The sequence below is a fragment of the Phyllostomus hastatus genome, unplaced genomic scaffold, assembly GCF_019186645.2.
Source record: "Phyllostomus hastatus isolate PE091 unplaced genomic scaffold, TTU_PhHast_1.1 phas_contig_1445, whole genome shotgun sequence".
NCBI lineage: Eukaryota > Metazoa > Chordata > Mammalia > Chiroptera > Phyllostomidae > Phyllostomus > Phyllostomus hastatus.
Genome location: NW_025333598.1, coordinates 1 through 23,699, shown reverse-complemented (window position 1 = coordinate 23,699; position 23,699 = coordinate 1). Strand labels below are relative to the sequence as shown.

Here is a 23,699-nt window from a genome sequence, read left to right as displayed (position 1 = left end):
CTTTCTCACAACACAGCAACTCCCTTCCAAAACCAAGCTTCCAGAGAGAGAGCCTGACAAAAGTGCCAAAATCTGTAGGATCCAGCCTCAGGCACCCAGCAGCATCACCTCTACCTCATTCTGTTTACCATAAATGAATCACAAAGTCCTGCTCACAAGTTAAGCGGAGTAGAGTTAGACTCCACCTCCTGATAGGGAGACTATCACAGAATTTGCTCACATGTTTAAAACCAACACAAAGACCAAGGGTATGTGCCTTGATTTCACTCAACAAGTTCATTCTGCAGACACTTGTCACCTGGGCCTGCTAACATTGATGCACCAATCCTTCGGAACCAGCAGACCTGGTTCCAATCCCTAGTATACCATTTACTGACGCCATGCCTTCAAGCAAGTGACCTAGTTTCTCTGTCTGGAAAATGGGGACAGACGGCCATTGCTTCCATGCATATTTGTTCTAAACATTAGAAATAATAATAATTGTGACACACAGTAGGTGTTCAGTATAAGCCAGTCATTATATTTGCTTGAAACTCTGCTAAGGCTCTGATATAAAGTGAGGGTGAACCCAAATGAGTCCTGGGCTTTACAATGTTCTGTGTTTCCATGCCACTCTCTGCTGGCTAAAATAGGCGGAGTCCACTGGGAAGATTCACACGATGCTAGACCAGACAGAGCTCCCTGTCTCCACACCCAGGGCAGAAACTGCACACCCCACAACCCCCCAACAGTGGGAATCCCTCCAGAAGCTGCAGGTACAGTATAGCATGTAGATGGCCATGCACCAACTGCGTGGACACTGGATACAGCAACACCTCTCTTAACCTCTGTTTTCTTGGCTATAAAATGGGGGATGATCCCTGCCATGTTTCACACTATTGCTGTGAATTCCAAATGAGATCACATCTGTGGAAGTTTTAGAAAACAGCTACACCACAAGTGTCAATGGCCAAGCACTTTCTGATGCCCTCTCCTCATCATGCTGGGTGCTAGAAGGGAAGATACAAGAAACTGACCCTGCCCTTGATGAGTTTCATTCTGGTGGTCACACTTCAGGCAACTATGGGTGGAATGGGATGGGGACTGTGTGCCTGGAAGAGTCAAGGAAACACCTGCTGCTGCCATTAGCCTGTTCTCAGGACCCAGCTGTTTGGCCCTGAAAAGGCAGAGGTTAAACCCAGGTCCAGGATGACCTGCAGGCTTTTAACCTTTTTATCTCTTGGCATAATCCTTCTTTCTGCTCCTCAAGCCCATCTCACCCAGAGCAGCGAACAGGGAAATGTGGAAGGAGGTCACTAAAGGCAGCTGGGTAAACCCACTGTTATCTCTAAATATAAACCCACCTTGGACTCAGGTAGAGCTCTCAAGAACTCGCTACATTTTCTAATGCCCTCTCATTGTACTTCCCAGACAACCCTTGAGGGAATTGTGCTCACCACCAAAGTTTTGATTTGGCTTCACCTGGCTAAACTTGTTTAATCACCATAGATGGATGTCCACCAGGGAAATTTATCCTGGGCCTCAAAACCTACAAAAATTTTGGAGAACATTGATATTGACAAAGAGTCATGGGGACAGAGAGAGGTTCAGACAGATGCGCAGGTACAAACTGCTAGGGAAACATATATTCTTGGTCCATCCTCAGAATTTAACAACAGGAAAGAATGATTGCTTAACCTAGAAAACTATATAAATGAGCATTTTCCAAACTGGTCTATCAAAAATGCTGATTTCCTGCAAAATGTTAACAAATTTTCTATGAAATAGGATCCCCATGATCAGTTAAACTTGGGAAATTCTAAGTAAAAAGAATTTTGTTGCAAGATGCCTCTGAGCCTTCAATATTCAATGCCTTCAAGAATCTTCAAACAGGATATAATATATGAAGTGTTTCTCAGGTGTATTTGACTGAGGAACTGCTTGTTGAAGACACTTTTATTAACACCTATGGTCAAGTTTCATGAACTACAATGCTGATATCCCTCTGGCTGGTGTGGCTCAGTAGACTGAGCACAGACCTGCAACCTAAAATGCTGATATCTGTGGCTTGGCTTCTGTGGATATCTGTGGCTATGCCTTGGCTTCTAGGGAGCTCAGTGCTAACCATAATGCTTATTCGCATTGCAGGGAATATGTAGCTTAGGCTTGGGGTAAAATTATCTCCCCCAATAATATTTCAGGGCCTCTGGACAAGACATAGCTGTTTTCCATAGCAATAGCAGATAGATGTTGCTATAGAGGGGGGAACTTTCCTTCCACACATGACTATCCTTAGGCTCTAGGCCATTCTCATAGCATGAGCCCTTAAGTCTTACGTCTGGCTATTCCCAGTCACAACAAAAGCTGTATAGCCTTAGGTTGAAGAGGCAGCTTTAACTGGGCTTTTGCAGCCTAAGTCCAGGACCCAAGGATGGGTCTTTGGGGGGACTTGCCCCCACCTTCAGGAATTCCTAGGCTAAAGGCTCACAGTCCATGTGTTGTCAAAATTGGGATTGGGGAGGGAAAGCAGGCTGCTGGGATAGATGGAGATGCAGTGATCTTTGAGGAATCAGAGCTACCTGGTCACTCCTTGGGTACATGGCAAAATCTTAGCTTAGCCCTAGCTGGTTTGGCTCAGTAGATTGAGTGCCAGTGTGTGAACCAAAGTGTTTCTGGTTTGGTTCCCAGTCAGGGCACATGCCTGGGTTACAAGCCAGGTCCCCAGTGAGTGGCCCTCAAGAGTCAACCATACAATGATGTTTCCCTCTCTTTCTCCTTCCCTTCCACTCTCTCTAAAAATAAATAAATAAAATCTTTTTTAAAAAAAGCCTTAGCCCATCTCTCAAATGGCCAGAATTGGTAAGGGCAATCCAAGGATAGTAGCCCCTGTGATGGTGTTACTATACTCTGAACCCTAGCACATTACTGCTGCCAAGGACAGCTGGAGAGACCCAAGAATACAACATGGGCCTCACTATGTTGGAGTGAAAACACTATGTTTCCTGAGGAACTGCTTATTGAAGACACTTTCATTAACATCTATGGTCAGGTTTCATCAACTAAAATGTTGATATCCTTCTGGCTGTTGCAGCTCAGTGGATTGGGCATTTACCTGCAACCTAAAATGCTGATATCTGTGCAATTCCTTTGTGCCTTGGCTTCTAGGGAGCTCAGTGCTAACCATCATGCTTATGGAGACACAGAGCTGTCAGGCTTGGTGCTCAAACCTCTCCCAAACATGAGGAACCCCAGAAGATCTTTCGACACCATCTGGAGACTAAAGGAGGCACCCCCATCATTCCTCTCATCTATTCATTTATTAACTTGCTGGGGAAACAGTAAGAATTGTGACTAAGAGAAAAGTGTCAGAACTCAGGGCTGAGTCCAAACCTAAGCTCTACCTCTTTCTTAGCTATGTGGGCTTTGGCAAGTTACTGAACCTCCCTGGGACTTTCTTTTCTCTTCAAAAAAGGTACACAATAATTGTACCCATCTTGTAGTATTATTGGAAGGATTAAGTAAAACTATTTATGTAAAGTGCATAGCACAGTGCTCAGCACATGGTGATTATTATACTTAAACATTCATCCAAGCCAAGACTTATTGAGGACCATGGATTTAAAGGCCAATCAATCTGTGTCCTCAAACAATTCCCTGGCTAATACAGAAGGCAGTCAAGGGATCAGACAATAATAATACAGTATGGTTGGTGCCAATGGCTGAGGAAAAAACTCTGGGGCTGAGTGAGCACAAAGGAGAGATTTCAGCCCTAATAAGTGAAAAGAACATTCAGACATAAATTATCAGAAAGAGAGAGATAAAGCCATCATTACATTGAGATGATGTTACTGTCCACATGAAATGAAAAACTCCACAGACAAATTGTTAGAATTATTAGGCAAGTTCACAAGGCAGTTGAATATAAAGTTAACATACAAAGGTCATTGCATTTCTATACACCAGCGACAAACAATTGCCCTAAAAACACAATATTTTAAAGATGTTATCTATAATAGCATACAAATTATATAGTACTTAGGCATAATTATACCTAAAGTTGTATAAGGTCTACATGCAAATAATTACAACACTTACTGAGAGATACTTCCTCAACCAAGTGACCAAACACAATGTCACCAGCGCTTCCACAAAGGGCATTGTGTGCCGTCAGATGTGACACACTGAGATGGACATCTCAGTGATACCGTATTCCTGCCCAAAATGTTTGCACTGAATCTAATGATGAGGAAATGCTCACACAATGATTGCTGGTGGAAGTGTATATTGGTACAACAACTCGGAACTCAATTGAAGGACATTTTGCAAAACAACCAGCCTGTCTTTCAAAAATATCATGAAAGATACAATTCACAAAGGTCAGTGACAAGGTGAAAACTGTTCTAGATGAAAATAGAAAAAAGAGACCAGTCATCTAAATACAGTGTGAAATCTTTGATTTGATTCAAATTTGTAAAAACTCAGCTATGACAGACATTAAGGAACAATTGAAGAATTTTTAATATGGGCTGTATATTACAGCAAACAGCAAACTAGTGTACCAGTGTCCAACTTCCTGAATGTGGTCATTATGGTGAGTTCATAGAGAAGAATGAGGTATTTGGAAATTATATGCAGAAATATTTAGAGGTGAAATTTCATCATTTGAAAGTAAGTCACTCTCAGGTGGTTCAGAATAAAAGAACGTGTTAATACATAACTATGGAGAGCTGAAACAAGTGTGCAGAGGGTATGCAAACTTTGCTTTGTCACTCTTGTGGATATTGTATAGGACCCTGATGTTGCTGCAAAAATAGCAGTTGGGAAAAAGCTTTACTGAAAGATATTATAAACAATATCTCTCCCATGTTTCTAAATAGAAATAGTGTTTAATCTTGTTAAGATTAGGTTTAATGCAATCCCAATCAAAATCCCCACAAAGCCTTTTAAAAATTAACCTGGACAAATTTATCATAAATTGATATAGGAGTAGGAAGGGGCAAGAATATCTTAGATGATCCTGAAGAAGAATAGGGAGGAAACAATTGCCCTGCCACTTATCAGAATGTGTTATGATATTATGGTAATTAAAACAGTGAGGTGGTACAATTGGCCAATATGGATTAGAATAGGCATTCCCAAGGAAGACTTATCAGATAATATGACAAAAATGAAAAATGTGAAATTGGATCCATATTTTCACACACACACACATTAGTACATTCAAGATGGACTAAGAACCAATATAAATCATATAGAACCTTAAAAGCAGAGAGAGGAAGATGGCAGCAAGGTAGAAAGGAGCAGATTCCATGTTTCCCTATACATGGGAGAAAACTCTAGCCAATCTTCGGAGGAACAGAACAAACAGCCAACAGTACTGCAGCATATATGAAAATGAGAGACCAAAAATTATAGCAGACACTGAAAAACCAGACGGTAAGGAGAGTGCTTCAGGACAATAAGGTCCCAGGAACCAGCATGGGGACCAGGGCGGCTGCAGACCCATGCCCAGCGCCCGCTGCTGGGTTTGCCACAGAGTCCTTGGGAGAGAGCCAGGTTAACTGCTCCCTCCCCACTCAAACAAGGTTTAAGGAGCACTGGGAGAGACCTGGTTGCTTGAAGTCGAAGAGAGGGGAAAGAAGACTAGGTGGCAAACACAGAGGGGATGTTAGCACCTGAAGAGTCTGTGACACCAGCAGAGTTGAGAATTGGGCCCTGATGGGCCTTGACCCCCAATAGTCACTGGTCTGGCTGGAGAATTGGGCTGTGGGAGAGGCCAGGCCACTGTACAGAGCAGCAGGCTTGAGTAGGAGGAATTTCTCAAAAAGAAAAAGTGAAAGGAGACACACTGTTTGGGGAATTCTCCTGCAGCAATCACTCCGGCCCACTCCCCATGCAGCTGGGCAGTGATCCTGAGGTTGTGCAAAAGGCCCTTTATGCCCCCATAGCACTGGGAAGGGTACACATTCAAGTCCGCAGGACAGAGGCAACCTGGCCAAGTGCATACCCACAACCCAGCCCACAGTGGTAAGCCCAGGGAAAGATCGCTCTGAGGAACACCTGGATCCTGCACCCAAGGGAGAGGCACCAGGCTAGCTCTGGGGAGAGTACAGGTGAGACTGGGTGCAGATCAGGAAGGGAGAAAAGCCATACCAATAGCCCCTGAGCCTGCTGGAGCCAGCAAGACCAGAAAAACTGGTTTGGCCAGTATGAAACTAACAAGAGGTTTGGTGTTTTGGAGGGGTTTTTTTGTTTTGTTTTCTTTTTGTCTATTTTAAGTAACCTTTTATTTTCTAATTTTTATTATTGTTTTATCTTTAAATTCTTCTTTCGTCTTTTTCCCTCTTCCTTGTTTTATTCCTTCTTCCTTTCTCTCCAATTTTATCTCTTCTTCCTCCCTTCTACTGCTTTTTTTTAAATACCCACAAGTGAGACCAAAAAAAAAAAAAAAACAGGAACTGTGAAAAGACCAGAGTTGGACCCAAAAAGGCGCATCCCAACAGCTGAGACAGTGAGAATAATTTCACTTTGCTATTACAGAGAATCAGCAAGTTAGTGCATATTTGTATTACTTTTTTTTTCATTATTCTACAGCTTTTATTTTAATAGTATTTTTGTATCTCTCTTCTTTCTGTATAGTCGTCTTTGCTTGGCTGATTATATTGTATCACTTGAGAGGTTTCCCCTGTTCTCTCTTTCATAGTATATTGCTAATTTACTGTCTTTCACATCACTTGCGTTCCATTAGCACACTACTCAAGGTTCTGTGCTCCCTATTCTTGTTATCCAGATCTCATAGATTCTGTTATATGATTGTTGCTCTAATATTATTGTAAATAATGGCTGTTCCATACAATTGTAAATACTTCACAACACCCCTCCAAGATCTTAGCCCACTTCACACTTTCCTGAACTCTATTACTGTAGTAGTTAACTCTATTCTCTCACATGCTACACCTATTTATTATCCTTTACACTCACCTTACCTCAGAATCTGACATCCCATAACCTCACTGCTTTCTAGATTCAACTCACAATCTTTCCTTCCACAACAAGAGTTTTATCTTCTTTCCATCCTTTCTAAAAATCAGCTAGTTGGGTGGAAGATCACAATTAACATTATACATAGACAACAGATCTCCTATCTCTTCTCTACCAACTGCTACTTTAAATATCATAGAATACTCTCTTGCTGTCTTAAAGCATTTTGTCTTCCCCCTCCAAATGATTACAAAAAAAAGAAGTTGGAAGGGGTGGACACCAGGATACCCACTGGAAGAGGAAGCCCAACAACAAAGGAAACACCAACAGATAATAACAGAAGAAAGTGAGGGAGGGAGTAGAAACTGCACAAACCTCAATCCAGGACCTATCTGGAAATACAACTAAATAGTGGAGAAACTACCCAGTACAAACAACTGAACAAGAGCAAGAGAGAACCCTCAAAACCTTGTACACACAGAAGATCCAGCTTCAACAAAACTTGCACTCACAAGCACAAAAAATACAATAGGTGTTGGAAAGAGTGACCCTCAGTTAAGGAGCTGGTGGGGAGGACACACCAAAGAAAGACCCAATAACAATCAAAACCCAAAGACAAACACAGAGCCAACTTAAACAACAGCCCAAGACTAATCAGCTCAGGAGATCAAGGGGACTGTACCACTGCATATAACATGTATTTTGCCACAGAAGTTCACACCATAAACCCAGGAGTCAATTTAAGAAGCTGAGGCCAATAAGAAGAGTCTCACAAACAATGGGAAGACAAAGAAACAATCCCCAAAGGAAAGGAAAGGAGGAAGCCTCAGGAAGAATGCTAAAAGAAGTAGAGGCAACTCAACTATCAGATACTGAGTTCAAAGCAATGGTTATCAAGAAACTCAATGAACTCACAATGAGCTACCAGAAACTACAGGGAACTACAATGAACTCACTGCAAACTATATCAGCATAAAAAAGGAAATAGAAACTATCAATAAGGGCCAAAAGGAAGTAAAGAATGCAATTTCTTAACTGAAGAACACAGTAAAAGGAATCAAAAAAAGCCTCGATGAAGCAGAAGATTGGATTAGTTAGCTGATGGACAAAGTAGAAAAAAAACACCCAGAAAGAGGAAGAAAAGGAAAAGAGGCTCAGAAAGAATGAAGAAGGATTAAGAGAAATGCAAGACAATATGAAACATAATAATACCATATAATAGGGATGTCAGAAGAAGAAGAGCAAGGGATAGAAAACCTATTTGAAAAAGTAATGATGGAAAACTTCCCTAATTTGATGAGAGAAAAAGTCACACAAATCAAGGAAATGCAGAGTCTCAATCAAGATGAACCCAAAGAGGCCCTCTTCAAGACACATCATAATTAAAATGGCAAAATTCCAAGACAAAGAGAGAATCTTAAAGGCAGCAAGAAAAAACAGGAACTAACATACAAGGGAGCCCCAATAAGACTAGCAGTTGACTTCTCAATGGAAACCACCAAGCCAGGAAAAAAATGGCAAAAAATACTCAAAGTACTGAAAACCAAGGGCCTGCAACTGACACTACTCTTTCCAGCAAGGCTCTCAATTAAAATGAAAAGCCAAATAAGGCGCTTCCTAGATAAAACAACCCTCCAGGAATATTTCCTCCAAACCAGCTCTGCAAGAGATGCTACAGGGTCTGCTTGAAGAACAGGAAGAAAAACAGTGACAGAGAGAGGAACACGGGTACAAAAAAATGGCTATGGATACATACCTATCAATAATAACCTTAAATGAAATGGATTAAATGCCCCAATCAAAAAACATAGAATAGCGGAATGGATAAGAAATCATGACCCACACATATGCTGCCTACATGAGACCCACCTCAGAACAAAGGACATACATAGACTGAAGTGAAGGGCTGGAAACAAATATTCCAAGCAAATGGAAAAGGAAATAAAGCTGGGGTAGCAATACTCATATCTGCCACAGTTCTTCTGGAAACCTTACTAGTGCCAGAGATCATCTACCCCTCCATATCCTTCCTGGTGTGAAGACCCTTCACATACTTGTGTTAGAGGCAATAGCCAGAGCTAAGCCATGTTCTAGGCCTTCCACATACTCTCAAAGTGTGTCACAGTGGGTGGTGGGAGAGTAGGAAGGTGGAATTTGAGGGTGAAAAAGAGCAAACTCTGATGTGAGGGTAGGGGAGCAAGGTGCCCATCCTAGAGAACCCAGCTTCACTGGAGGCAAGGGAGAGTGGAGGGGCTGTGAGAGAATAGGGATTGAAGGTCTCCCAAATGCCTGTCATACCACCATTAGGGTCTGACCTCAACCTTTCTATCACCTCCTTCTGCACTTAGTAAAGCCTCTCCCAAACTTCTCCTGGCTTCTCCACTTGTACTCTCCATCACTCCCTCTCCTCTACCAATACCCCTCCCTACTCTCCACCATCCACTGTTTATTCATTCAGTTTTGCCTACTCTGTGCCAGGCTTTGTGCTAGACCCTGAGGGTATAGGGGTGAATCAGACCAGATCTCTATCCTCTAGGGGCCATGGTCTACACTGGGAAAGGTGAACAAATAAACAGAAAATGTCACCACAGTGAGACAAGTGCTGATATACAGAGCAAGAGGGTGATGTGAACTCCTGGTTAGGCACCTGTCCCAGCTCAGGTCAGGGAAAGATTTGATCTCAGCTTTCCCCTCTACACAGTAAGCTTCTTGAGAGCAGGGCCTGGGTCTGATTCACCTTTCTGATGCATCCTTTCCTTTCCTGGGTGTCTCCAAGGTTACTTGGACTTCCTGAGAGAGGAGATTATGTGGGGCAAGAATAAGCCTGAGCAATCCTCATCTGAAGGTCAAGTTCATTTCCAGCATCAATCATGGAGGAGAAGCAATTCCTCAGACTGTGAATCAGGGAAGGTACTCAGGAGGTAGAAGAGGCAATTATGCCTCCCTCTGAGCCTTAATCTCTGGCATCTACACCTGGGCTCCCAAACCTGGCTGCAGAGCAATACTGTCATAGAACTTTTTAAATTCAGGCTTCTACTTGCAATATGCTAACAAGGATCTCCAAAGGCTTTGGGCCAAACAATCTACTCTCCGGGCTGGTCCCAGTGCAGGTGTTCCTTTCCCTGTGGGCAGAAACCTCTGGTCTAGGTCCCCATGAAGGTATGAAGCTAAGAGGTGTTCCTGACAATGGGTGTTAAGGTGGTCTCCCCACCCTGAGTTAACTGGGCAGAACAAGTGAGGACCTGAAACAAAGAAGATGTCACAATTCCTGAGCCAGCTCTTAGGCATGGCCACAAGAACCTCACCTTTGTGGGAACAAACAGCGTAGACGGCCTGGGTGGTCTTTGAGTGACAGGACTCATTTTCTGCCTTCACCTTCATTTTCTGCCTTAAAATTGAAATCCTTACACTTCACAAAACAAAGAGAATGCTGATTAAGCTTTAAACAAGATTACCTAATTTTGTCAGACTATCCAGGATTTTTGCCCCTATGCTACCACCAAGCCCTTAACAGAACCTTATCTGAACCTTGAACTTCAAAACAATGGGGAGCAGTCTGCTGCCTACATGGGAAGGTCACAACCTTAAATTGCCCCCACCTAGGCCAGCTCAAAAGGTGGACTGAGGGGGAGATTGGGTGGCAAAGCTGAGTGGAAACCATGGCTCCCAGGATATCACTTCCCTGCCCTACTTGGGTCTCCTTCCTTGGCCCCCAGGAGACTGGGATGGATTCTCTGAAGAAAAAGAGGCCATTTTCTTTCTCCATTCCTCCCCCTTCATACCACCCCTCATCACGTACCTCGTGGGCATGGCCAAAGAGCCAGTGGGTAGGGGGCCCTGGGAAGCTATCCATAGCCCTGGTGAGAAACTGCCTGCGCATCAGCAGACCAATGAGCTTGAGGAAGCCTAAGACCAAGATCAGTCCAGAAGCCCACAGACCCAGGCGGGAGAGGCTCAGGGAGAGCAAGACAGACCCCATAGCTGGAGTTGCAGCCACCCAGGCTCCTCCTGCTGCTTTCTGGCTCACTTATACTCTACATGTTGGCACCTTGCCTGATCCTTCCCCCTGCCAAACCAGCAGGAGAAGTACAGAGGGTGGAGCTTCATAAGGCAGAGAAAGCAGCCCAAAAAGTCACAGACTACAGCAGAAACAGTCTGGCTGACTAGTCTCAAAACAGCTGGAGAGAATCCAGGTTGCAGGCTTCAAAAAAATCACACAAGGGATATCATGCCTTATTTCCTTGGTAAAATCACTGGCATAACAACTGCCTTTTCATATAAGCACCTTGCTGTTTCAGGAGGCTTCTACACACTGTCTCATTTAACCCAAATGAGGCAGTCATAGATACTCACTCTATGCTCATTTTCCAGATAATGAAACGGAGGCTCACCTTTGCCTGAGCTTTCTCCTTTCCCTTTCAATATGGGCTACTGGGAGGCTTCCACAAATGCCAAGCACATGATGCTTTGAGTCTCCTTTTGAGAGGCACTATCAGGAACTAGGTTCTAGCTCCAGAAGAGACATCCTGAGTCAGAAAAGGGCCAACTTCACCCCAAGACCATAGTACAAACTTGACACTAAAGAACATACCATACTACTTTCAGGGTGGTAATGGTAAGGAGGATCATCAAATTCAGCCCCTCCTGGATTGATGGAACAAGCCACTTGGGCCCAGAGAAGGTCAGGGAATTCTCCAAAGCCTCACAGTGAGGCAGGTGTAGCCCTCAATTGCCCAGCCCAAATTCTGTTAAAGAACAAGGTTTTCTCAGGTCCCAGTATTGCCTGGAGAGAGTCTGCTATTTCTCCTCCCTGTCCTGGGTTGTAACACTCAGTGTCCCACAGGAAACAATTTACTACAGGTGTTTCAGATGAAAAGGCATGGATGCAGGGCTGTATCTGGAGAGATAACAGAACTGAGGAATCAAATGGTGTGGCTTACAGAGACTGGCAACAGCAGCAAACCATTGGCATCACTTAGCTTTGTCTGCCAGCAGGGCAGAGAAGAGCAAAGGCTGGACCTGGCATGGAGATGGCAGAGGGAAAACCAGAAAACAGGTGGGACTGGAACTGAGATCTGTGAACTCAGATCACAGGTGCTGACTCAGAGAGTGGTAGAATGCCAACATGGCCTCCACACCTATGCTGGGGAAACACCCTACCAATCCTCCCTGAGGCAGGGAAAGCAAAGTGAAAAAACAATAAAAGGAAACCCAAGAGAGTTCTGAAATTGCACTTTTGTGTTTCTGCACATTGGGTAGAACATAGAGTGCTCCACTTAATGTGCAAGTCATCCAAGGCCCTGGCTCAGTACCTCAGGGGTTAGAGGGTATACCAATACACCAGGGTCTGGGTTTTGATCCCCAGTCAGGGCACATACAAGAAACAACCAGTGAATGCATAAATAAGTGGAACAAGAAATCACTATTGCACTCTCTCTCCCTCTCAAAAAAAAATAATAAAAAAATGCAAATCATGCAGGTCAGAGAGTAAGGCTGCAGGAACTGCTATCAGAAGACTTCCATAGTTTATGGTGAGTTTATTTGTTACTGTGGACTCAGCCTGATGGAATCATGGAGTGTTTGGGGAGATCCTGAGGGAGTTCCTACCTGATGAAGGAGCCATGGCTCCTGGCAAAAACCATTGAGGATTCACTTGGGAAGAAACTAAGGCTAGCCTAGAAAATGGTAATTGGACATAACTGTCCTGAGATACACACTTAACCCAGGACAAGTTTCTTAACCTCTCTGAATCTCTGCTGCTAACCTGTCCAACACAGGTTATATTAGTGTCTACTTCATATGGTTTGGAAGATTAAAGAAGTTAACATGGGTAAAACACCCAGCTTCCACATGGAATGTTCAGCACAATTAAACTAAATATTCACATAGCTGTTTTTGGATGAGCAATGATCAATAAGAAGAGAATGGATGAGAAAACTTTAAGCTTAGATTCTGGAGTTTCTTTGTCTTCCAGAAAACCTGCCTCACTGAGATACACTTGCTTTAGAATAATCCCAGCTACCCCTGGCTTGTATTGTACCTAGGCCTAGGCATGTACAGGTGGAGGGAGGAGGCTCTGGCTGTGGAATGTGGGTAGGGCAGGCGAGATCAGGAGGCCCAGAAGCCAACCTTATTCCATTCAGAAACTACCCAGGAAGGCAAGCCAGACTTCTGCCTCAGTGGTGTCCTAAGGGCCTTTAGCTCTGGGGTCAGGATCAGGTCCCTGGAAGAAGCAGTTTGGGGAGTACAGGTCTTTGATACATTTGAAATTTGGTACAGGATATAAGGTAGAGATCTAATTTTCCAGTTTCCATGTGGACAGTCAATAGTCACAGCACCATCTATGTATTTCATTTATCCCTACAGGTCTGTGTAATTCTGCTGTTATCATCTATGACATTTCAATATTGCTGACACATGAAAGGCAATGCTAGGTATTACACACACACCGTATTTCTGAAAACTATAAAACCTGTATGGAAGAATGCTTATTTCAGGTTAGGCTGTTGTAGAGAGAGGAAAGGAAGAGGAATGATCAGGGTAGGATTTTAGCTGTATCTAACATTTAATTGCTTTTAAAGAGAAAAAGTCATCTGAAACAATTACGGCAAAATATTCACATCTATTAAATAAAATCTGGAAGGTAGGTACATAGGTTCTGTTCTATTGTTTTCTATATTTTCTGTTTGTTTGAACCTTGGTCTCATCATTTCAAAGTGAAATTTAAAGTATTACCTTGGCAGGGATGACATGTGCACTAGCTCCATGGCAGGGCTGGGGCCATGCAAGAGCAGCCTCAGATGGGACTCAGTGCCCTGACAGGTTCAGAAACAGGTGTTCCTGTGCTGGCGATGGCAGCAGCAGGTGTTCCCTTGAGCTTCTGATGATAGTTATGGGGTCTTCCTGGCTCCAGGAGGGGCCCACCTGAGCTGAACTCAACCAGAAGTGATCTTTTGACCCCAGCCAGCTCCTGGGGATTTCCTGAGACAGTCACAGTAGCAGGATGCCCAGAGAGCAGCAAAGGGCATTCTCACAGACTGGGAAGTTGGGAAATCCTGCCAGTCACTGAAATATTCAAGGAGATGTAAACAAAGTAATGCTACTTCTACTTGGCTGTTTGAGTGGAAATTGCTAGAGGATCCCACTCCTGGATTCAAGGCCCCTGGCTGAGAACTACTTTTGCAGGCTGAGATGACCCAGAGGGACCTAGGCAGAGCTGGGAATAGAGCTCAGAGTCCTGGCTCCCAGATGACCCACTCCTGCCAGCTCATCAAGTACCCAGCAACCCACAGTTCCCAGAATCAGGAAGGTTCCAGTTTTTCATTGGGGTGGGATTGTTGACTAGTGTTGACAGGTCAGTACTAAGGAACAAAGAGAGCTCTCTCAGCCATGAAGCCCTGGCAGTGTTCTTCAGGATGGGAGAACCCTCCACCAGTGTGCTCTGCCTCCAGTATCACAGGGGAGAATGTCCCATCCTGACTCCCAGCTCCATGGCCAATGATCACTCCCTCAGTTCCCTGCAACCTGGGCTGCCGGATCTCTGGAGTTCTAATCAGACAGCCACATTTTCCTTTTATATGAAATTGCTCCATTTTTAAAATATTGACACCTCATGAAATGGAACAAAGAGCAAACACTGGGATAGATGACTCTGAGGATGCCCACTCCCTGACATCTCCCTGCCAAGTGCTCATTACCTACACGACTCCATTAGGCTTAAACAAACTTTTTAAAGATTAAAAATATAAGCAAGGAATAAACTTAAAGAATATCAAAGTATATTTGGAAAGAAATCAAATGTAACTTCTAGATATGAGAAATATTGAATTAAAAATTGAATTGATAGCTTTAATAACAGATTAAGCCAAAGAGAATTAGAAACTAAGACATAAGTATAAGGCAATTGTTTTAATAAGACACAAAGAGAGAAAAAGAATGCATGATATTGGTTCATAAGCAGGGAGAAGTGATCTGGGAAGTGAGACAGACCATGTAATCCAGGGTTCTAGCGCGGGGAAATGAAGCCTCAAAACCTCTGGTGTAAAAATCTGTGGGTATTGTGGTGGTGGGAGAAATTCCCAGCCTCATAGAGGAGTTCACTGGAGAGACCCACAGGGTTCTGGAATGTACACCAAACCACCTACCTGGGAATCAGCACCAGAAGGGCCCAGTTTACTTGTGGGTAGTGGGGGAAGTGATTGAAAGCTGGCAGACAGCTAAGCAAGCAGCACTGTTCCCTCTCAGAACCCTCCCCTGACACACAGCTCCACAGTGCAGTGATGTGGGTTGCCCCAACTTGGTGAATACCTCAGGCTCCTCCCCGTACCACATAACAGGTACACCAAGGGGAAAAAAAAAAACCCATATGAAAGAACAAATCAAAGCTCCAGAAAAAAAAATACAACTAAGTGGCAAAGAGATAGCCAGGCTATCAGATGCACAGTTCAAAACACTAGTAATCAGGATGCTCACAGAAATAGTTAAGTATGGTCACAAACTAGAGGGAAAAGTGAAGGCTATAAAAAGTGAAATAAAGGAAAATGTACAGGGAACCAACAATGACAGAAAGGAAGCTGGTACTCAAATCAATGGTTTGGAGCAGAAGGGAGAAATAAACATTTAACCAGAACAAAATGAAGAAACAAGAATTCAAAAAAATGAGGAGAGGCTTAGGACTCTCTGGGACAACTTTAAACATTCTAACATTCAAATCATAGGGGTGCCAGAAAAAGAAGAGGAAGAGCAAGAAATTGAAAACTTATTTGAAAAAATAATAAAGGACAACTTCCCCAATCTGGCAAAGGAAATAGACTTCCAGGAAGTCCAGGAAGCTCAGAGAGTCCCAAAGAAGTTGGACCCGAGGAAGCACACACTAAGGCACATCATCTTCACATACCCCAAAATTGAAGATAAGGAGAGAATCTTAAAAGCAGCAAGAGAAAAGGAGACAGTTACCTACAAAAGAATTCCCATAAGACTATCAGCTGATTTCTCAAAAGAAAATGTACAGGCAAGAAGGGGCTGGGAAGAAGTATTCAAAATCATGAAAGGCAAGGAAGGACCTACATCCAAGATTACTCCATCCAGCAAAGCTATCATTTAGAATGGAAGGGCAGATAAAGTGCTTCCCAGATAAATTCAAGTAAAAGGAGTTCATCATCACCAAGCCCTTATTATATGAAATATTAAAGGGATTCATCTAAGGAAAATAAAATGATCAAAAATATGAACAGTGAAATAACAACAAACTAACAATTATTAAAAACTGAACCTAAAAGAAAACAAAAACAAACTAAACAAACACTTAGAACAGAAACAGAATCACAGAAATGGACATCATATGGAGGGTTAAGAGTGGAGGGGGGGAGGGGAGAAAGGGGGGAAAGATACAGGGAATAAGTAGAATAAATGGTAGGTACAAAATAGACAGGGGGAGGTTAAGAATAATATAGGAAATGAAGAAGCCAAAGACCCTATATGTACAACCCATGGATATGAACTAAGGTGGGGGGCGTAGAATGTGGGTGGGAGGGACTGTGCATGGCTGAAGGGAATTAAGGGGGGCAATGGGACAACTGTAATAGCATAATCAATAAAATAAATTTTAAAAATAAAGTTATGGGGAAAAATAAAGAAACAGGGAGAAGTTAGTGAAAAGGTCTAACCTACACTTGATCAGAATTCTACAATAGGAAGAGAGAGAGCTCAGAGGAAAGACAGTTTGGGAAATTATTTTTTTATTATTAATAAGTGGGAACTTGTAGGGGTGATGAAAGATAATATTTTTTAGGATGAAGAAGGTAATAAATTCTACATGGGATAAGTGAAAAAAAATCCAGATCTCAAAACTTCATGCTGAGTCTGCAAACCAGCAAAGACAAAGGTGATGACCATGAAAGGAAGACAATTAAAGACTTCCTTACCTACAGCAACCCTGAAGCCAGAAGACATAAGTAATATCTTTAAAGCCTAAGAAAAAACAACTTTCAACCTAGATTTGTATGACCTGACAAATGATCTTCCAAATATGAGGAGGAAATAAAGATGTTTTCAGACAAGGAGAAGCTGAGAGTTTGTCACCAGCAGACTCTACCTGAAGAAAAGTTGAAAAAATACACTTCACAGCTGAGGAAGGTAAATCCCACAAGGAAGGTCTGAGTAGCAATAGTGAGTAGAAAGCGGCAGACACATGGCTAAATCTAAATAAACATTGGCTGTGTAAAATAATAACCATAAGGTCTTGTGAAATGTTTTTAAAAAGAGATAACTAAACTAATTGATAGTAATAATATGTGGAGAAGGAGGAGAAGGTAAGGCTGTTCAAAGGTCTTTGAATTATTTGGGATGGGCAAGTCTTAATTTTACTTTAACTGTGAACTTTGATATGTAAAGTATACATATTAAAATGTGTAGGGAGCCACTTAAGAATATAATTTAACAAATTTTAAACTTGTAGCTGAGAAATGAGGGGAAATGTTCAATTAATCTAAAGGAAAGCAAGAAAGAAAATGAAAATAAATATAGAAAAACTGAGAAAAAACACCTTTTATAGAAATAAAGACTAGAAAGCACTAAACAAAATGGGAGAAAGAGGATATGACCCCCTGGGGGAGGGTAGTGGAGGGGGGCAGTGTTGCACCCCCTGAAAGGGGGAATGTGGGGAACTCTTAAGTGCACACTGAAGACACTTTTGGTGACAGTGCCTGAGAAGCAATTAGGGCATAGTAGCCCACCCCCCAACACTGAACAGTCTCCAAGAGTCTCCCACAAACATGTCCTTCAAAAGTACAATTTTTTTGTTTCTTTTTTTAATCATTGTTCAAATACAGTTTTCTCCTTTTTACTCCCAATCCATTTCCCCTTCCCACCCCTCCGCACTTCCCTCCCATTACCACCCTCCTCTTAGTTTATGATCATGTGTCCTTTAAGTTTGTTCCTGTGAACCTTTCCCACTGTCCCCTTAAATTCCCTCTACATTCCCCTGTGGTCACTGTCAGCCTGCCCTCTGTTTCAGTGTCTTTGGTTACATTTTGTTTGTTTCTTTGTTTTGTTATTTAGGTTCCTGTCAAAGGTGAGATCATATGGTATTTGTCTTTCACTGCCTGGCTTGTTTCACTTAGCATAATGTTTTCCAGCTCCATCCACGCTGTTGCAAAGGGTAGGAGCTCCTTCTTTCTTTCTGCTGCATAGAATTCCATTGTGTAAATGTACCATAGTTTTTTGATCCATTCATTTACTGATGGGCATCTTGGTTGCTTCCAGCATCTAGCTATTGTAAATTGTGCTGCTATGAACATTGGGATGCATAGGTTCTTTTGAATTGGTGTTTCAGGATTCTTAGGATAGAGTCCCAGCAGTGGAATTGCAGGGTCAAAAGGCAGATCCATTTTTAGTTTTCTGAGGAAGTTCCATACTGCTTTCCATAGTGGTTGTACCAGTCTGCAGTCTCACCAGCAGAGCACTAGGGATCCCTTTTCTCCACAACCTCTCCAACACTTGTTGTTTGTTGCTTTGTTTATGATGGCCATTCTGTCTGGTGTGAAGTGGTATCTCATTGTGGTTTTAATTTGCATCTCTCTGATAGCTAGCGATATTGAACATCGTTTCATGTGTCTTTGGATTTTCTGTATGTCCTCCATGGAGAAGTGTCTGTTCAAGTCCTTTGCCCACTTTTTAATTGGATTCCTTGTCTTCTTAGAGTACAGTCTTGTAAGATCTTTATATATTTTGGAGATTAAACCCTTGTCTGAGGTATCATTGGCAAATATGTTTTCCCATACAGTTAGTTCTCTTTTAATTTTGATACTGTTTTCTTTGGCTGTGCAGAAGCTTTTAATTTTGATGAGGTCCCATTTGCTTATTCTTTGCTTTATGTCCCTTGCTCTAGGGGACATGTCAGTAAAAAAGTTTCTTCGTGAAATATCTGAGATTTTCCTACCTATGTTCTCCTCTAGGATTTCAATGGTGTCACCTTTTATATTTAAGTCTTTTATCCACCTTGAATTTATTTTTGTATATGGTGTAAGTTGGTGCTCAAGTTTCATTTTTTTGCACGTGGCTGTCCAGTTCTCCCAACACCATTTGTTGAAGAGGCTATTTTTACTCCATTTTGTATTGCTGCCTCCTTTGTCAGATATTAATTGACCATAGAGACTTGGGTTTATTTTGGGCTCTCTGTTCTGTTCCATTGGTCTATATGCCTGTTTTTATGCCAGTACCAAGCTGTTCTGATTATAGTGGCCTTGTAGTATAGTTTAGTGTCGGGTATTGTGATCCCTCCTACTTTACTCTTCTTTCTCAAAATTGCAGCAGCTATTGGGGGTCATTTATGGTTCCATATAAATTTTTGAAGTGTTTGTTCTATGTCTGTGAAATATGCCACGGGTACTTTAATAGGAATTGCGTTGAATGTATAAATTGCTTTGGGTAGTATGGACATTTTGATGATATTAATTCTTCCAATCCATGAACACGGTATATGTTTCCATTTGTTTGTGCCTTCCTTGATTTCTTTCCTGAGTGTTATATAGTTTTCTGAATACAGGTCTTTTACCTCTTTGGTTAGGTTTATTCCTAGATATTTTATTTTTCCTTTTTCGCTATTTCAAATGGGATTTTTTTCCCTTGATTTCTGCTTCTGCTGTTTCATTGTTGGTGTACAGAAATGCCTTTGATTTCTGGATATTGACTTTGTATCCCGCTGTTTTGCCAAATTCATTTATTAGGTCAAGCAGTTTTTTGGTAGAGTCTATAGGATTTTCCATGTATACTATCATGTCATCTGCAAACAGTGACAGTTTTGTTTCCTCCTTTCTGCTTTGGATGCCTTTTATTTCTTTTTTCTTGTCTGATTGCTGTGGCTAAAATTTCCAGTACTATATTGAACAGAACTGGTGAAAGTGGACAGCCTTGCCTTTTTCCTGATCTTAGTGGAAAAGATTTTAATTTTTGCCCACTGAGTATGATGCTGGCTGTAGGTCTCTCATATATGGCCTTTATTATGTTGAGGAATGTTCCCTCTATTCCCACTTTGCCAAGTGTTTTTATCATGAATGGGTGCTGTACCTTGTCAAATGCTTTTTCTGCATCAACTGATATAATCATGTGGTTTTTGTCTTTGCTTTTGTTTATGTGATGTATTACATTTACTGACTTGCGAATATTGAACCATCCTTGCATCCCTGGAATGAATCCCACTTGGTCATGGTGTATGATCTTTTTGATGTATTGTTGGATGCGGTTTACCAGTATTTTGTTGAGGATTTTAACGTCAATGTTCATCAGTGATATTGGCCTGAAGTTTTCTCTTTGTTGTGTCTTTATCTGGTTTTGGAATTAGGATGATGTTGGTCTCATAAAAAGAGTTTGGGAGACTCCCATCTTTTTGGATTTTTTGGAATAGTCTGTGAAGGATAGGGGTTAGCTCTTCCTTAAATGCTTTGTAGAATTCTCCTGTGAAACCATCTGGTCCAAGGCTTTTGTGTGTTGGGAGTTTTTTTATTACTGCTTCAATTTCTTTTGTTGTTATTGGTCTGTTCAGGCTTTCTGCTTCTTTTTCATTAAGTTTTGGAAGGTTATATTTTTCTAGAAATATTTCCATTTCATCTAGGTTTTCAAATTTCTTGGCATACAGTTCTTTGTAGTAATTTCTTACAATCCTTTGTATTTCTGTGGTATCTGTTGTAGTATCTCCTCTTTCATTTCTGATTGTGTTTATTTGGGTCTTCTCTCTTTTTTTCTTGATGAGTCTGCTTAAGGGCTTGTCGATTTTGTTTATCTTTTCGAAGAACCAGCTCTTGGATTCATTGATCCTTAGAATTGTGCTTTTAGTCTCTATGTCATTTAATTCTGCTCTGATCTTGGTTATTTCCTTCCTTCTGCTTGCTCTGGGCTGCCTTTGTTGTTGTTCCTCAAGTTCTTGTAGACTAGGGTTAGGTTGTTTGTTTGGAATGTTTCTAACCTTTTTAGGTGGGCCTGTATCGCTATGAACTTCCCTCTCAGGACTGCCTTGGCTGTGTCCCATAAGTTTTGGGTTGTTGTGAGTTCATTTTCATTTGCTTCCAGAAACATTTTGATTTCTTCCCTAATGTCATTCTTGACCCCTTCAAAAGTACAATTTAAGTTAAAGCAAAGTACTTGCTGTGTAAGGGCAGAAAATAAGTACTCTACATATCCCCACTCAATCTCCAAAACACATCACCCACTCCAGCCAGTGTGCCTGTGATCAGATGCTAAGATTTCATTTGCATATGCATAGAAAGAAGGTGCTCCATGAAGCTGAGTGGATCTTTCATTGGGTTTCTCCTGGGCCATATGGAAAGGTGGAGCCAACTTCAGGGACTCATCAAAAAGGCATGGTATCAGACCCACTGGGGGGTAAAAACTCTCTGACCTGCAGCAAGCACTGCCTGGAGAGAGGGAAGGGACAAGAGAACAGGAACTCACAGTTACAGAGCTCTTACCATGCCAGGCCCATTACACAACCAGCCTGCTGGGCAGATACCTCTTAGCTATGAGATGGTGAGCTCCCCATTATTGGAAGTGAGCAAGCAGAGCCAGCATTCCAGACGTTGTGGTAAAGGAAGAGGAGTTGAATCAATGTCCACAGAAACTCCTTCCTCTCTAATTCAGGGAACAGAGCTTCACTTCAGCAAAACAGGCCCAAGAGTGGCCCCATCTCCAGCAAGGACAACCAAGGACACTGGGGCAGGTGCAGGTCAGGCAAGTGATCACGTGGCCTGGCTCAGGATATAGTAACACCACCCTGTGGGTGGGCTCAACCACTTAGTTACTATTGAGGATTAGGACAGCTTCCAAAACCTTTGAGAGCTCACTCAGTCAGTACCTTGGCACCCTGCTCAGCCTCCTGCCCTGACCTGGGAAGGTTTCCCTGGCGCCAACAAACACAGAGTGGCACTCAGTCCTGCTGATTTGATGCTGAGTAGGTTGAGGAAAAGAGACGTGCTCGGAACAAAGGTCCTGTGGATTGTGCAGGGATGGAGGGTGGGCAATGCCTTGCTAACATGGGCTAGAGACACGTCTGGGAAATGACTCAGAGGCTAGAGCACACAACACAGAGGATGGAGGAGGGAGTGGGAGGTGAGGAATGTAAACAGTGAAGGTCAACAGTAAATCCCTGAGAGTGTTTGACTTTTAAGGTGGGGAGACTGAGCATTTTTAATGTTGAAGGGAAGATGGTGGTAGAGAATGAGGTTAAGAATGTAGCACAGAGAGGGCATAAGAAGTGGACCCAGGTGCCAAGCGTGTAGGACATGAGAACTTCAGTGCAGAGTTGGCTGTGCCCAGGGAAGAAGGGACATGAAGTGGGGTTGGATGTGGAGGGGGACAAGAAGGACACTGCTGGATCCTCCTCAGGCAGGAAGAGACATTTTGCAGGTAGATGGGTGACTGCCCCAAGTAGGAGAGGAAATTGTGGTCTTCCAGATAGGCATGGAAGCAGTCAGAAGGGACATGGAGCAGGGATGGGACCCAGCATACTGGGGGAGCTGAAGGAGAGCAGAGTCAGTCAGAGCAGGGAGGGCAGAGTCAGTGAGGACTACGCCAGCTTGGATAGAAAACTGGGTCCTGTGGTGAGCCCTGGTATGCTGGGAGGACCTGCTCATTCCCAGCAGAATGAATCCCATCCCTTCTGAGACCTCCCACAAGCTTCTCTTCATCATTGCAATTCCTGCAATAATGCCTGAAGCACCAAATTTCTTTAGACATACTGGGGTTTTTTTTTCAGTCCTCCCCTGAGGATATGTTTATTGATTTGAGAGAGAGAGACAGAGAGACATTGATGTGATAGAGAAATACCAACTGGTTGCCTCCTATACCTGCCCAAAACAGGAATCAAACCTAAGACATAGATATGTGCCCTGACCAGGAATCAACAGTGGAAAAAAAATTTTTTTTAAGATTTTATTTATTTATTTTTAGAGAGAGGGGAAAGGAGGGAGAAAAAGAGGGAGAGAAACATCAATTTGTGGTTACCTCTCACACACCCCTGACTAGGGACCCAGCCCACAACCCAGGCATGTGCCCTGCCTGGAAATTGAACTGCCAACCTTTCAATTCCCAAGCTGGTTCTCAGTCCACTGAACCACACCAGCAGGGTAACCCTGAAACCTTTTGGTACATGGGACAACACTCCAAACAACTCAACCAGCCAGCTAGAGCTGATTTTTTTTTCATGTAACCTTGGTAACACAACCTCCATAAACAGGAATTGTCACCTTCATTTTACCAAAGGGGAAACTGAGGCTCAGGGACATAAAGACAGTTGCTTGAGATGATTCAGCCCGGGCTTTCCCACCTCAGTCTGACCACAAAGCCCACTCTTTCCATATTGCAACTGTGTTGGGAGCATCGGACTGTGTCTGCTTCTGCACCCCCACCATAACTGTGTGCCACTTGAGGGCAGGAATGGAGTCTGGTTCATCCCGGGAACACCAGCAGTCTCAGCATGGTATTCAGGAATATTCACTGAGAAGACCCCAGAGACAGATCACCTAGTGAGACCCTTTTATTTTATAAATAAGGAAACTGAGGCTCAGGAGAAGGAAACAACTTGCTAGGGTCTCATAGCAAATCCTTCCAGGTTCTGAGTGGAGACCCAGATCTTCTGACTATGTGGCCAAAGTTAGGGCCCCAGGACACAGACCAAGGTTTGGTTCCCCTCCCTGTGGCCATACCTCACTTGCAGTTGCCTAATTATTTACCCACTAATTCTATTGCAC

At 42.7% G+C, this 23,699-nt stretch overlaps 1 protein-coding gene across 1 annotated transcript in view; it reads right to left on the bottom strand.

The window, feature by feature from the left end:
* LOC123830250 (cytochrome P450 4B1-like) overlaps window positions 1-10,947 on the bottom strand; it is a 36,143-nt gene extending 25,196 nt beyond the window's left edge. Inside the window, exon 1 of the mRNA XM_045856296.1 lies at window positions 10,760-10,947. Coding sequence (XP_045712252.1) covers window positions 10,760-10,939 — 180 coding nt within the window. The 5' untranslated portion in view covers window positions 10,940-10,947. The remainder of the gene's footprint in view (window positions 1-10,759) is intronic.
* Between the last annotated feature and the right edge of the window lie 12,752 nt (window positions 10,948-23,699).